We start from the raw sequence: 14,168 nt of genomic DNA on the forward strand, positions 1-14,168 counted from the left end.
TGAAGGGCACCAAGTTGAGAATGGCTCTTTGAGAAGCCTTTCTAGTTGTAGGAATGAAGAATAGAATATCAATCCGTAGGGAGATGCGGGATATAAATTACTATTACTATTATTATTATTATTATTATTATTATTAATTAGATGTAATTCAGCTCCCAATAATGTGATAAATGTGGCAAATTAAACTATTTGCTCTTAGGAAAAACTACCTCAGTACAGATAGCCACTATGTAATTGGTTTTGCACCTATGTCTGGAAACATTTTTACAACATTCAGTCTGAAGAATATTGCATGGTTAGTAGTTAATTCTAACAGAGTTGCTAAGCTCCCATCACTAGCACTGGTAACTTTTGTAAGACTCCTTGAGTCCTGGATTGGGATGATGATGGTGATAGTATTAGCAGCAAACTGGCAAATGATTTTCTGCTTCATTTGCACATGGTGTTCAGGTCCTCCTTTCTGTCAGGGTCTTATGAAGGGAGTCTCAGGTCAGCTGCTAATTTATAGCCACATCCAGATGTATCTAGCCAGTCACATGCATACATTCTGATATCCTAATAGCTCCTTTTCTTCTTTATTGTTGTCCAGTGAGGGTGCCTGATCCCTTAATGGTACCATAGTTGCTCAGCTGTAGCAGTCTTTTCTTTCCCAGTTTACCATCTTACTAGCTACTGCTGCCTGTGGCATACACTTAATGCTGCATAAATTTAGGTTGCAGAGCAGAGGGATACAAGAAGAGCAGGATTCTGTTTCATCTCCTTGTCTGAGAGACTGGTTGCTGTTAGCTCCTTCCCCCTTCAGTGGCAGCCATGCCATCAGGTTACCTGACCTGTTTCCATCCTGGATGGTCCTTATAAAAATGGCATCTGGTGCTTGAGTTAGCTTTCTCTTCGTCCTCCCAATCTCTTGTTCCTGACATTGTTATGATGTGTTAGGTCTTTCAGTTTCTAAGCTAAGCACTGGGATTTTATAAGCTGCTTTCAAAACCTTTTTGGTAAAAGATGCTTTAGCCACCATAAGCTTCCAAAATGAAAGATTAATGCCTGGCAAAAAATTCTTTTAGGTTCCAAATATGTATCTGCCAGTAGTTGAAAAGTAAAAGTATAAAAAGGCAGTAAATGTGTAACGGGCTTTCGATATGTCTCATTGATTTAATTTATATGAATAAGCACATGAGAGAGATATTTAAAGTCTTTCAAAATGTAGGACTGTTTTAATTCTCCCTCAGTAGTGAGGCAAGGGGCCCAAACAGACAGGCCAAAATAAAACTGCTTCAGGCCACTTAGGAAGTGTGCTGTTTAAATTAAGCATGCGCCCTAAGAGGCTGGAAGCCGCACTAAAGCCATGCTCTAGTCCTAAGGACTGGAGCGCAGCTTTGGTGCAGCTTCGGGCCTCTTAAGATGCATGCTTCAGTTAAACACCATACCTCCAAAGTGGCCCAAAGCAGCTTTATTTTGGCCTGTCTGTTCAGGCCCAAAGATAGAGATGAAACAGAAAAGAATCTCACACTGCATTTGTGGCCATATTTACTTCTTTTCTTTTGAGCATTTATAATTAAGCTTGTTTGCACTGGGCATTATTTTGTTGTGAGAAGCTGAAATGTACCATATATATTTAACTATAAGTCAACCTCATGTATAAGTCAAGGGCAGGTTTGAGGGACAGAATTACGGGTTTTAATATTTCCCATAGTCCAGTGTAAAACTTAGGGACATGCAACAAAGGATCTAAATGATGAAGCAAAGGAAAATGATGCCAAAGAACCTACAAAATTCTTCTCACCCTAAAGGCTGGATGGATGAGAGAGTAGAGGATATACTGTCATTGACATTGGGTATACTATCATAATTGTCTTTGCTCTGGCTCTTCTGTGATGATATCCAAGTGTATGATCTATAGACACAAACATAATATCCAGAATGTGTTGGTGCCACATGGTGACATTGGAGTAATACAAATGAACCATAAAATGGTACAAGCCACTTTTTAAAAATTAAATATTACAAGTTGAATATATCAAAGACCCGAAGTTATATTTATTGAGTATGTTAGAACAAGAACAACTGGAACGTAAATATGGTAAATTAATATTTTATATGGTGTGTGCTGCTAGGATAGTTTACCCAAGTATGTGGAAAGATAGTAAAATTTCAAACTTAAATGAATGGTTGCTGAAATTGTATGAATATATGGAAATGGATAATTTAACGATGTTAATGAAAGGCAAGTCAAACCAAGATTTCTGTAAAATATGGCAGCCATTGATTAATTATATGAAAGAGTAATATGCAGTAATTCTATTTGAAAAATAGCAATACATCTTAAAAGATTGATATGGAATTTAAATATATGGTACAGTCAGCTCTACAAGCACTATCACAGATGAGTAGTTTAAGTTAAACAAATATATATATTTTAAAGGACTTTTAGACAATTGATGGACATTTATCTCGCTAGGAGAAAGACAAACTAGAGATAAAGACAGCTGGAACGAAAAAGTAAATAACAACTGAAGAGATAAGTAAAGGAAGTGATGATGAAATATTTGATTGTAAGGTTATACATGTTCAAGAAAAGACAAAAAAGCTTATATGTATTAGTGAATTTGTGATACATGTATGAAACTGGGAAATTGGTTTTTTGTTTTTAATCTTGGATGAAAATCAATAAAAATATATTGCAAAAAAAAATTAAATATATTAACTCAAACCATCCTAACAAAATTTATAAAACACAACTAAGATAGAAAATTCCCTTTTAAGCTAATAGGTTCTATCTTTCATATGTCAGGGGAGGGGGTGAGACTGAAAAGGCAAATCCCACTGAGAACTCCACTTTTCATACCTTCATTGTGTGAAGGAGGCTTAAGAGTGCTAATTGAATAATAGCTACAGCAGACTTCAGAGGCATGAAGAACTTTGAGAAGTTCATTTTTTACAGCAGTGGCAAATAGTCCATATGGCAAAATTGATACATCAGCTTAGATTGGTTAGGGTAGAGCTAAAATACCTGGGTTTTATACAGTACAGCATGATTTCATTTTGTATACAAATCAGGATTACAGTATATTCAAGTATATTTATCAAAGCTTTCCCGAAGATTATGAAAATTAAACATTCAGTTTATTACAAAAAAAACCCTATATAGACATTTTTCAAACGGCAAGTAGTTTTTACAGTATTTACATTTTTATCTGTAAAGAGAAAATATTTTGAGTGCATTTCTTTCTGTTAATATACTGATGTAAGTGTCTTTTGTTCGTTTTCTTTTTTTACCTTTCCTTTGTTAGTAGTTATGAATTAGAGAACATTTATATTAGAGGGGGGAAATAGGAGGAGTTCATTTTGGATATGTAGGGTTCAAACTTTCAAGAAGGCTAATACACACATCACGTGCTTTAGAGGTATGTGTCAATGGAATTGAGTCCATTGTTCTTCCGAGTTCTTCCCCATACGCATGCATAGGCACCCTTGTGTAGAGTATAATTTATTAACATTAATTCAGACTTGTACAAATAAAGATGTTGTCATATCTAATGGAAAACAAAACCTTCTTAGTAGCTAAGCGATGTGTTTTGTTGTTGTATAACTTTAGGGTCATGCAAGAGTATCCATGGCTGAACAGGGGATTTGAACCAGATTTCCTAGTACAACATTCAAACCACCACGCCATAGTGATCTCCTCCTTGACACACATATGTTTCTGGAGTAGCTTTCCTGTGAAGTAGCGGGTCTTTTCACTTCTGAAAAACAAGACTTGAGAAATACCTGTTGTAATTATTTGATGTACTAAACTAACAAATAGTAAGGTCAGTTTGGAAAGGGCATGGTCTAATTATAGTAATTTTCTTTTTCTTTTTTCTCCTTATAGGTGTAAATTAATTATTGCAAAGAACTGAACAATGGAACCAGATATCATCCGAATGTACTCTTCTTCCCCTCCACCGTTAGACAATGGAGCCGATGAGGAGGAGGAGGAGGAGTTTGGTGATTTTGGTGGTTTTTCTGGTGCTGGGAGTACCAGTGTAGGCTTTGACTTCACATCAGATTACTCTGGTTCAACAGAGGAACATAAGACTTCATATAACTCTGATTACTCTGGCAAAGTAGATAACATTATAGCCTTTACTACTGTTCACTACACTAATGATAAAGAAGGCATTACAGAGTTTCCTAGTTCTGTTAAAGGACTTTCTGATAGTCATAAAGAGAAATGTGAGTGTAGAGATTTGAATACATCATGTGATGTTATTCCAGCAGAAGTAAAGAGAACTGCGAAACCAGAATCACCATACCCTGAAATTATTAGAACTGATATGAAAGTTCCAAGTCAGGTCCAGCAAGTAGATAGCTGTAACGGTGAAAGACAACCATGTTCAGAGGTTCTAACAAATGGATTTGTAACACCAGACACAGCAAATTCTCAGGGAGTAGAAGATCTGGACAGTATCAGTGACTCAAAGGGATTAAGAACAATTAGCACTCATAGTACTGAATTAAGTTTAGATTCTATAGCCAGCACAGCAGAGGATTTTGCAGATTTTGCCACGTTCTCAAATAAGCAAACAACCCAGGTAGAAGAAACAGGAAATAAAATATGCAAAAATGCAAATGAAAGAGAAATACTAAGTGTACAGGAAAACAATATTATTAATAGAGCTGGAGAGAGGAAGTCTATGAAGGAAGAAGCTACTTCAGATGGAAGCTGTGAATATGAAGGGGAAACTTTAACTGAAGGTGAACAGAGGTGCATTTCAAAAATTAATTTAGTAATCACTGATGACTTGAAAGCTGAGGAGGACTGTACAGCATTGGAACATAACATTGCCTCTTCCTTACAAACAAATGTGAATTCAACAGGCACAACGACAGCTTGTGAAGAAAGAAGAGAGCCTAACACTGGAAATAGCAAAGATCATATTTTATGGACCAGTGATACTGCATGTACATTAATGCTTAATGTAAGTAGAGATCAGAGCCTTAGCAGTCTTCCTACAAAAGAGAAGGTTTGTGTTCCTGAAATAGTTAAAAATGGTGAAAGTGGCAAAGGACATACATCATACAGTAGCTTAAGAGAAGATGATTTTGGTGACTTTGGTACAGTCAGTAATGGATCCCATGTTTTTGTTGATGGTGCTCAAACTTCTGCACACCAAGAACATTTTCAAATCCCAAATGAAAACATCAGTAAACTAAGCAGTGAATGTGGTAACAGAGGGAATGCTCATCAACAGTCAACAAAAATAGCACCTTCTCCACCAAATGAGATTTCAAGCACTGTATTAGAAGACTGCAACACAGCTGATGCTGTTTCTAATATGAAAGTACAATCTCCTGTTGAATTGGAAAATGGGGATGACAGTGAGTTTGGGGACTTTGGTTCAGTAGCAAAAAAGTTTCCAGACTCTGATGACTTTTCAGACTTCAGTTCTGCTGGTTGTGACCAAGGTACAGAGTGGAATGCTTTTGCAGCTGAGCAAAAAGAGAGCTGCTTGTGGGCTGCATTTGAAGATGAACAGGAGGTGGAATCTCATAGTGGAAAAGATGGTTGGCCTTCGCATAGGACAGGCTCAACATCTGATGCTGAACATTCAGTGAGTCAAATGACCGACAATGTTTCTGCAACATCTTTGCATGGAAGTGGCAGTGGACAATTGCAAGAATTTCCAACCTCAGCTCGGGTAATTACCAAAGTTTGATGGTAGAGTTTTTCACAATTTGCATTATCAAGAGAAATTTAAATAATTTTTTGATATTTAAGTTGTTGCTTTTGTAGCTCAGTATGCATATTTACTTTGAAGCAATTCTTGTGATGCAGATTCTCTTTATTCATGGATTTTCTATATGCACATATATCAGATGTCCACAAATTATGTACAAATTAGTAGCAAAAATTATTTCTTTTAGCTAGCAAGAACATAGTAAAAGTGCCACTGGAAACATGCAGAAAGCCTTTTCTTTTCCCCAGCATATGATAGCTTTGTTGTTGTTTTTGTGCCTTCAAGTTGTTTCTGATTTTTGGTAACCCTATCATGAGTTTTCTTGGCAAGTTTTGTTCAGAGGAGTTTTCCATTGTCTTTCCCTGGGGCTGAGAGCATGTGACTTGGCCAAGGTCACCCATTGGGTTTCATAGCCATGTGGGGAATGCAACCCTGGTCTCCAGACTCCAGAGTTGTAATCCAATACTCAGAACACAATGCCATGCTGGCTCTCCTCTATCTTACCTTTTAGTTTACCTCTGCTACAGAATTCAGGAAGGAACGTGGAAGTTGGTTAGGGTTTGTATGAAATCAGTTACGCAAGAAACTGGGCTCAGGAACAGAGAGAGTCTCAAGGAAATGAAACTGCAATATACAGTTTCTTTACAAGGAATATATTTTCAGGTTAAGTGTGAAGCTGCTACTGAGTTACAAGAAGATATGGAAAGCTTCAGGAGGCTGTGTGGGGAGAGCAGCTTTGCACACAGCAAGGGAAAGAAATTTGCTGAGCACCACTGGAGAGAAATAAAGAATGATGTCACAATTTTTTCCCCTCCTGACAGCCTAATTTTGCTACTATAAAGCAGCCTCCTTCACTGAGCATTCTTTCATGTCCTTGGCATGAGTGTGTTTGTTGAAAGGTGACTGTTGAAGCTGGGTGCGATATGAATTTATTCTAGGCTGCACCAGTAGAAGTATAGCATCAAGAGTGAGGGCTGTAATAGTACCACTCTATTCCGCTTTGGTCAGGCCTCACCTGGAATACTGTGTCCAGTTCTGAGCACCACAATTCAAAAAGGATGTTGACAAGCTGGAGCGTGTTCAGAGGAGGGTGATCAAAATGGTGAAGAGTCTGGAAACCATGCCTTATGATGGGAGATTTAGTTAGACTTAGGGAGCTGGGTATGTTTAGCCTGGAGAAGAGAAGGTTAAGAGGTGATATAGCCCTGTTTAAATATTTGGAGGGATGTCATATTGAAGATGGAGCAAACTTGCTTTCTGCTACTCAAGAGGCTAGGGCACAGAATCCTAGTGGATTCAAACTATAAAAAAAGAAATTCCATCTCAACATTAGGAAGAGCTTCCTGAAAGTAAGATCTGTTTGAGAGTAGAACACGCTCCTTTGGTGTGTGGTGGAGTCTCCTTCTTTGGAGATCTTTAAATAGATGCTGGATGGCTATCTTTAGAGGGTGCTTTGATTGTGAGTTTCTGCATAGCAGGGGGTTGGACTGGATGGCCCTTGAGGTCTCTTCCAGCTCTGTGATTCCATGAAACCCTCTGCCTATAGTAAGTGCTTTGATTTACAGACCTTTGTGCTACATGAAATGTTATTCTGGTGAATCTCAAAACCTCAAGAGGATCTTCAAGAGAGGATAGAATCCATGAATGGCAGCAATGGAAGTAGATCTGGACAAGCCCTAGTAGGTGCACAAAGTGCAGTCAGTCGAATCATGGCTAATGTGTTAAATGCCTTTACTCCCAGATAAGTGTTCATAACATTACGCAGTCACTGTAATCCACTTGTACCCCTTTAGATACAGTATCTTTCTATAGATATATAGGCCTGTTACAGACTGCCAAAATAAAGCTGCTTTGGGTCTCTTTGGAGATATGCTGTTTAAATGATGCATGGGTCCTACGAGTCCAGAGGTCGCACCAAAGCCACACTCCATTCCTAAGCACTGGAGGGCAGCTTTGGTGCAGCTTCCGGATTCTTAGGACCCATGCATCATTTAAATAGCATATCTCCAAAGAGACCCGAAGCAGCTTTATTTTGGCAGTCTGTAACAGGCCATAGATACACACACACACATACAGGACAATTTATGTTGCTGCCGAGAATAAATGTAGCTTCTCTTATGATAGTTGTGACAAATCTGTGTGGCTTTCATATTTTATCAAATATTCCAGGAATACTTAGAATTTTGAGATGAAAATATAATTTAATACTGGACTGTTGAAATGTGCTTCCTCACAGTGCTACTTATTCTGAAATCTGACCATCCTCCACTTCACTTGGTGGAAAGGAAATTGATTTAATTTGTAGTGGATAAGAATACTAACTTCACTGAAAACTAGCCAGTGCCTTAAGGCCTGACAGACAGCAGTTAAACTTTTATCATGCTTTTATATGAGAGTCATTGAAAATAGGGGTGATATGCTATAGAAGTTACATCTGTTGCACTGAATCTAAAGGAGATTAATATTAAGACAAGAGGTCTCATACGTTCACAAAAACAGTGGATTTGATCCACTGTTGCCCAAAAGACAAAAATATGCTCAGGTTGTTTTGTGAACTCTTATACAAACCTTAATGTAAAACTATAGTCTGTTGGTCCATTAAAAGGTATTGTAAACAACTTCTGCAAAGTCTTGCACCAGAGCTGGCAAGAAGCAGATGGGCTTGGGGCCATTTCTCACATCCCATTCTTTGGGTCTGAAAGAGCCTATCCATGATCAAGCAAGGGCAACAATAATTTCAATCTAATGTTTTCCATTGATATAATAATATAGGCAACAATTTACTTAAGGCGAAAATAGCATTTCATAATGAAAAGCTGCTTAAGGCCAATTCACATAAACATTTTATTCATGGCAGTTACTTAATCACTAAGCTCAATATCCATGATTGCCCACTTGAGTGTGTCTCTTGTGTATATACAGGATCAACAAAAACAGTTTTTAAAAAATTGCTGATATTTTCAGAAGTTCCAGCTGAATATAGCCTTGGATGTTGACAGGGAACTAGTATGCATGGCTATCAAATTTAGAATTGACATTTTAGACAATATCCTAGTTCCTTATATATGATAGTTTACAAAATTCATTGCAAAGAGATTTACATTTGGGGAAAAAACAAATGCCACCAGGACATGCTAGTAACAGCAACAGTCTAAAACAGCTACAGATAACTTACACATCAAAATCTTCCAGAGGTACACCAGAGGTCTTGCAGCTCTTTCAAAACATCATTAGAGAAACAGTGGTGACCAGATGGGGCAAAAGTTACAGAATCTGTGCCTGATAGTATATAAGTGTTCTCATCTGCAGTTTGCATGATGCATTCAGTCATTGGTAAGCATTGCTTACCATTCCCATGGCTTAGGACCATCAGCATCACATTTTTTCTTTAGGTGATAAAGGGAACAATATAAATATGAAACAACTGCAGTCGCTTCTTTAGTGGGTTTGTTCTGTTATCCGGCTTCTTTACTTCCTTTCCAATGTTGGTTACATTCTGCCTCATTAGTAAAGTCCTCTCTTGCCTCATTTTCTGGCCACATTTGTCACATTTTCTGCCTGACATGCACATGTTGTTGGCCCTCCATGCCAAGAGTACCCATCATGTGAAAGCAGCAACACCTCCAGTCACTTCCCAGTGTAACCCCTTTCTCTCTTGCAATTAGGCTTTTGACCATTTTGAATTATGTTCATGCACACAGTCCCTCTCAGCAGGTCTTACTTCAAATTGTAGACTGAAATTGCAACATCTATGTGCTGTGTGGTGCATACATCCCACTGAAGTCAGTGATGCTTCCTTCTCTGCAGAATGGTATTGCATTTTACTGTATAAAGCTTTAAAATGCTATGAGTTATTGAAAAATAAGTGTGTAAAAGTAATGTAAAGAAAATAAAGGGTTTTCCCTCCCACATAATAAGGCTGGTAAGACATCATACAGCTTGGACATTGTGACAATTTGAGGGAAAGGGGCAGGAACACCTACACTGGATTGTTTTTGCCCCAAATCACTTTGGGAGGCAAACTGAAGGAGCCTGTAAAAGATTAGAGGGTAGAAAGGGGAACTTTTCTGACTAGCTGCATCAGTTGTTGTGAAATTGGGATTTCTTTAAAAAAATGTTGTTGAAGCCTTTGCAACTCTTGGAATCATGTGTCTGTTTGTAAATTCCCCCAGAGTCAAATAGATTTCATAATCTTTTCAAGAGCAGATACCTTAAACATGGGGCAGACACCTCTGTAAAACCAACTGCAAAACCAACAATGTGAACTGAGGCTGCAAGTACGGCAGCCAGTGTAGCAGGCAAAAGAGAAGTCATGAGAGGTGTACAGTATTCTGCATGGCCTAAATTAATTATTTTGTTTCCTTAAATTAATAGGAGTGTGAGAGTAATTAATTTCTCTCACTTTCATTATATGGTATGCATCAAATCCATTCTGTTTCAACAAATTTTCAATATGCTCATTCTCTCTCTGCTAGCCCAACCTTCTGCCCTTCTTTGTCAGCTATATGACCCCACCCTGGTTTCTTTCCCTGTCCCAGTTGCTCTGACTCATGCATATGTGCATAGTCATTTTCACAGGCAGAGAGGAAACACATACACACACATACTCACATTATTGTTGCTGTGGCATTCTCTCTTCATGACTGCTCTGTTTTTTCACCCTCTCCCTGCAAAATAAATGACTAACAAGAGCCAGCAGGACATGAGTGCAGCTGCATCCTATTTTATGTTTTTCAGCAACTGTTTTACAGAGATCTTACCTTTCATAATGAATAGCAGCCACGGATGACTCCATCCTCCACAAGTTTATCTAATCCTCTTTCAAAGCCATCCAAGTTAGCAGCCAAGTTAGTATGCCTTTTGGCAGCTCCTTCCCCAAGTCTTTTCTTACATCATGACAACTCTTGTTCCTTGTCCTCTTCTCCTCAGCTTGTAGTTACCCTGTTTGCACTCCCCCTTCTTTCTTATCCAACTTCCCTTATGGACAGACACTTTTGCCTCTGGCCTTGTCACTTTTTCACTCTTGGCTTCTAGAATATTGCCTACGTCTCACATCGAAACAGTATGGTAGGAGCCAAGTATTGATGGATTTATTTTTTTGCCAAATTATTTATTTGTAAAAGAGGCAGATGAAGAAGAAAACACTTCCATGTTATGAACATGGTTTGATTTTTTGTTTGAAAAGGTACAACATTGTACAACATATTTGACTTTCTCTTGAATAATTTTTTCATCTACTGGATATAGATTTATACTATATTTGCTCAGTTTTCTTTTTAAAAAAGCATTAGACTGAGCTACATAAATGTTTTAATGCTTTATCATTGCAAAGGTGTGTGCCAAAAACAACAAAAATGGATGGGGGGAGTCAAGTAGGAAAAACCTTGGGACTTTATCCAAGCATCCACCTCTTAATCCACTAAACTGATGCATTAATTTAAGATTTTCAGCATGCATATAAAACTAAGTAAAGTAAGGAACGTCGAGGTTGATAGTCTGGGAGTATTTGTTATCTGAACAATTTTTCTGCATTATTTTTTAAAACTTATGCAGAACTTGCATTTTATCCTTAAAAATCTGCCCAGAGAGCATCTGGATAAAAATTAAAGGGGAGGGAAACAACAGGGATGTTATGGTGGGAGTCTATTACAGACCTCCCAGTCAGATGGAGAAATTGAATGATGCCTTTCTAGAACAGATGACCACACACTCAGAAAGGAGAGATGTAGTAGTGATGGGTGACTTCAACTATCCTGATATTGGCTGGAATTCAAACTCAGCCAAATCCTCAAAGTCTAGCAAATGCCTCATTTGCCTCGAAGACAATTTCATTGTCCAAAAAGTGGAAGAGGCAAGAAGGGGATCAGTTATTTTAGATCTGATTCTAACCAACAAGGATGACTTGGTGCAAGTGGGGGGATCCTTAGGTGGAAGTGACCATGTTCTCCTGGAGTTTGTTATACAATGGAAAGGAGAAGCCAGGCATAGTCAGACAAGCATTCGAGACTTTAGGAGAGTGGATTTTAGTAAACTCGGAGAAATACTGGGGGTGATCCCATGGGCAGGAATACTAAAAGAGAAGGGAGTTCAGGATGGATGGGAGTTTCTGAAAAGGGAGATACTGAAGGCACAATTTCAAACATTTCCAGTGAGAAAGTAAAATGGGAGGTGTCTCAAGAAACCAGGATGGATGACTAAGGAACTTTCAACTGAGCTAAGTTTTAAATGGAACATGTATAAGAAATGGAAAAAGGGGGAAATCACGAAAAAGGAATTCAAAGCAATAGGAGGCATATGTAGGGGGTAAAGTCAGAAAAATGCAGAATGAACTCAGGCTTGCTAGAGAGGTTAAAAGCAATAAAAAGAGCTTTTTTGGATATGTCCGCAGCAAAAGGAAGAAGAAGGAAACGGTAGGGCCACTGCATGGAGAAGATGGCAAAATGCTAACAGAAGACAGTGAAAAGGCAGAATTACTCAACACTTTCTTTGCCTCAGTCTTCTCAGAAAAGGCAAAGGATGCTCAACCTGAGGATAATGGAGCAGAGGACAGAACAGGGGAATTTCAGCATAGAATAAGTAAAGAGATAGTACAGGAATATCTTGTTATTCTAAATGAATTTAAGTCTCCAGGACCAGATGAACTACATCCAAAGGTATTAAAAGAACTGGCAAATGTAATATCTGAGCCATTGGCAATAATATTTGAAAACTCCTGGAGAACAGGAGAAGTCCCAGCAGACTGGAGGAGGGCAAACCTTGTCCCCATCTTCAAAAAGGGGAAAAAAGGATCCCAACAATTATCGTCCAGTTAGTCTGACATCAATACCAGGAAAGATTCTAGAGCAGATCATTAAACAGAGAGTCTGTGAACATCTAGAAGGCAATGCCATAATCACAAAAAGTCAACATGGGTTTCAGAGAAACAAGTCATGCCTGATAAAGCTTATCTCTTTCTTTGATAAAATTACCAGCTTGGTAGATGAAGGGAATGCTGTGGATATAGTATATCTTGATTTCAGTAAGGCCTTTGACAAGGTTTCCCATGACATTCTTGCAAACAAGCTTGTAAAATGTGGGCTAGACAAAGTAACTGTTACATGGATTTGTAATTGGTTGACTGGCCGAACCCAAAGGATGCTCAACAATGGCTCCTTTTCATCCTGGAGAGAAGTGACCAGTGGGATGTCCAGTAGGGCTCTGTCTTGGGGCCAGTGTTATTCAACATCTTTATCAATGACTTTGGATGACAGAATTGGGGGCATAATCATCAAATTTGCAGATGTCACCAAATTAGGAGGAATACTCCAGAAGACTGGATCAAAATTCAAAATGACCTGAATAGACTAGAAAGCTGGGCCAAAGCTAACAAAATGAAATTCAACACAGAGAAATGTACTGCACTTAGGGCGGAAAAATGAAATGCACAGATATAAGATGGGTGACACCTGGATGAATGAGACTTCGTGTGAAAAGGATCTGGGAGTCCAAGTAGACCACAAGTTGAACATGAGTCAACAGTGTGATACGGCAGCTAAAAAGGCCAATGCAATTTTAGGCTGCATCAATAAAAGTATTGTGTCTCGATCAAGAGACGTAATAGTGCCACTATATTCTGCTTGGTTAGGCCTCACCTGGAATATTGTGTCCAGTTCTGGGCACCACAGTTCAAAAAGGACACTGAGAAACTGGAGCGTGTCCAAAGGAGGGCGGCTAAATGGTGAAGGACCTGGAAACCATGCCCTATGAGGAGCGTCTGAGAGAGTTGGGAATGTTTAGCCTGGAAAAGAGAAGGTGAAGAGGTGATATGATAGCCCTGTTTAAATATTTGAAGGGATGTCATATTGAAGAGGGAGCAAGCTTGTTTTCTGCTGCTCCAGAGAACAGGACCCCGGAGCAATGGATGCAATCTAGAGGAAAAGAGATTCCACCTCAACATTAGGAGGAACTTCTGACAGTAAGGGCTGTCCGACAGTGGAACACATTCCCTCGGAATGTAGTGGAGTCTCCTGCCTTGGAGGTCTTTAAGCAGAGGCTGGATGGCCATCTGTCAGGGATGTTTTGATTGAGATTTCCTGCATGGCAGGAGGTTCTATGATTGTTTTAAATGGTGACTAACACAAATAAAAAGAATTTGAAAACATAAAAACAAAACCTTTATAATACATTACATAAATCCGGAAGGAAATAAAGCATGCTCAGTAGTGACAACATTGACCATTATTTGAAGAAGGCAAGGAGTGGCTGTAGAGTGTGGAATGCCCAATTTTTGCTTTGTATAGCTTTATCTACTTTAATGGAAGAGAGGGTTTTTGTCTTAAAAACAACATAAAACTACAGAAGTAAACAGAATCTATGACTGATTGGCAGGAATGCGGAACAGGAGCTCTGCTGCATGTTTGTGAAAATGTTCTGCAAGGCCTTGCTTGTTCCTTATAATACGTAACTCAG

At 38.6% G+C, this 14,168-nt stretch overlaps 1 protein-coding gene across 2 annotated transcripts in view; it reads left to right on the forward strand.

Annotated features, from left to right (window-relative positions):
- Positions 1–3,874: 3,874 nt before the first annotated feature.
- Positions 3,875–14,168, forward strand: part of AFTPH (aftiphilin) — a 36,002-nt gene continuing 25,708 nt past the window's right edge. For both annotated transcript variants that reach the window (XM_042473972.1, XM_042473979.1), the window contains exon 1: positions 3,875–5,681. In XM_042473972.1, coding sequence (XP_042329906.1) covers positions 3,903–5,681 — 1,779 coding nt within the window. In that variant the 5' untranslated portion in view covers positions 3,875–3,902. The remainder of the gene's footprint in view (positions 5,682–14,168) is intronic.

This window comes from Sceloporus undulatus, chromosome 1 (genome assembly GCF_019175285.1).
Source record: "Sceloporus undulatus isolate JIND9_A2432 ecotype Alabama chromosome 1, SceUnd_v1.1, whole genome shotgun sequence".
Classification (NCBI taxonomy): domain Eukaryota; kingdom Metazoa; phylum Chordata; class Lepidosauria; order Squamata; family Phrynosomatidae; genus Sceloporus; species Sceloporus undulatus.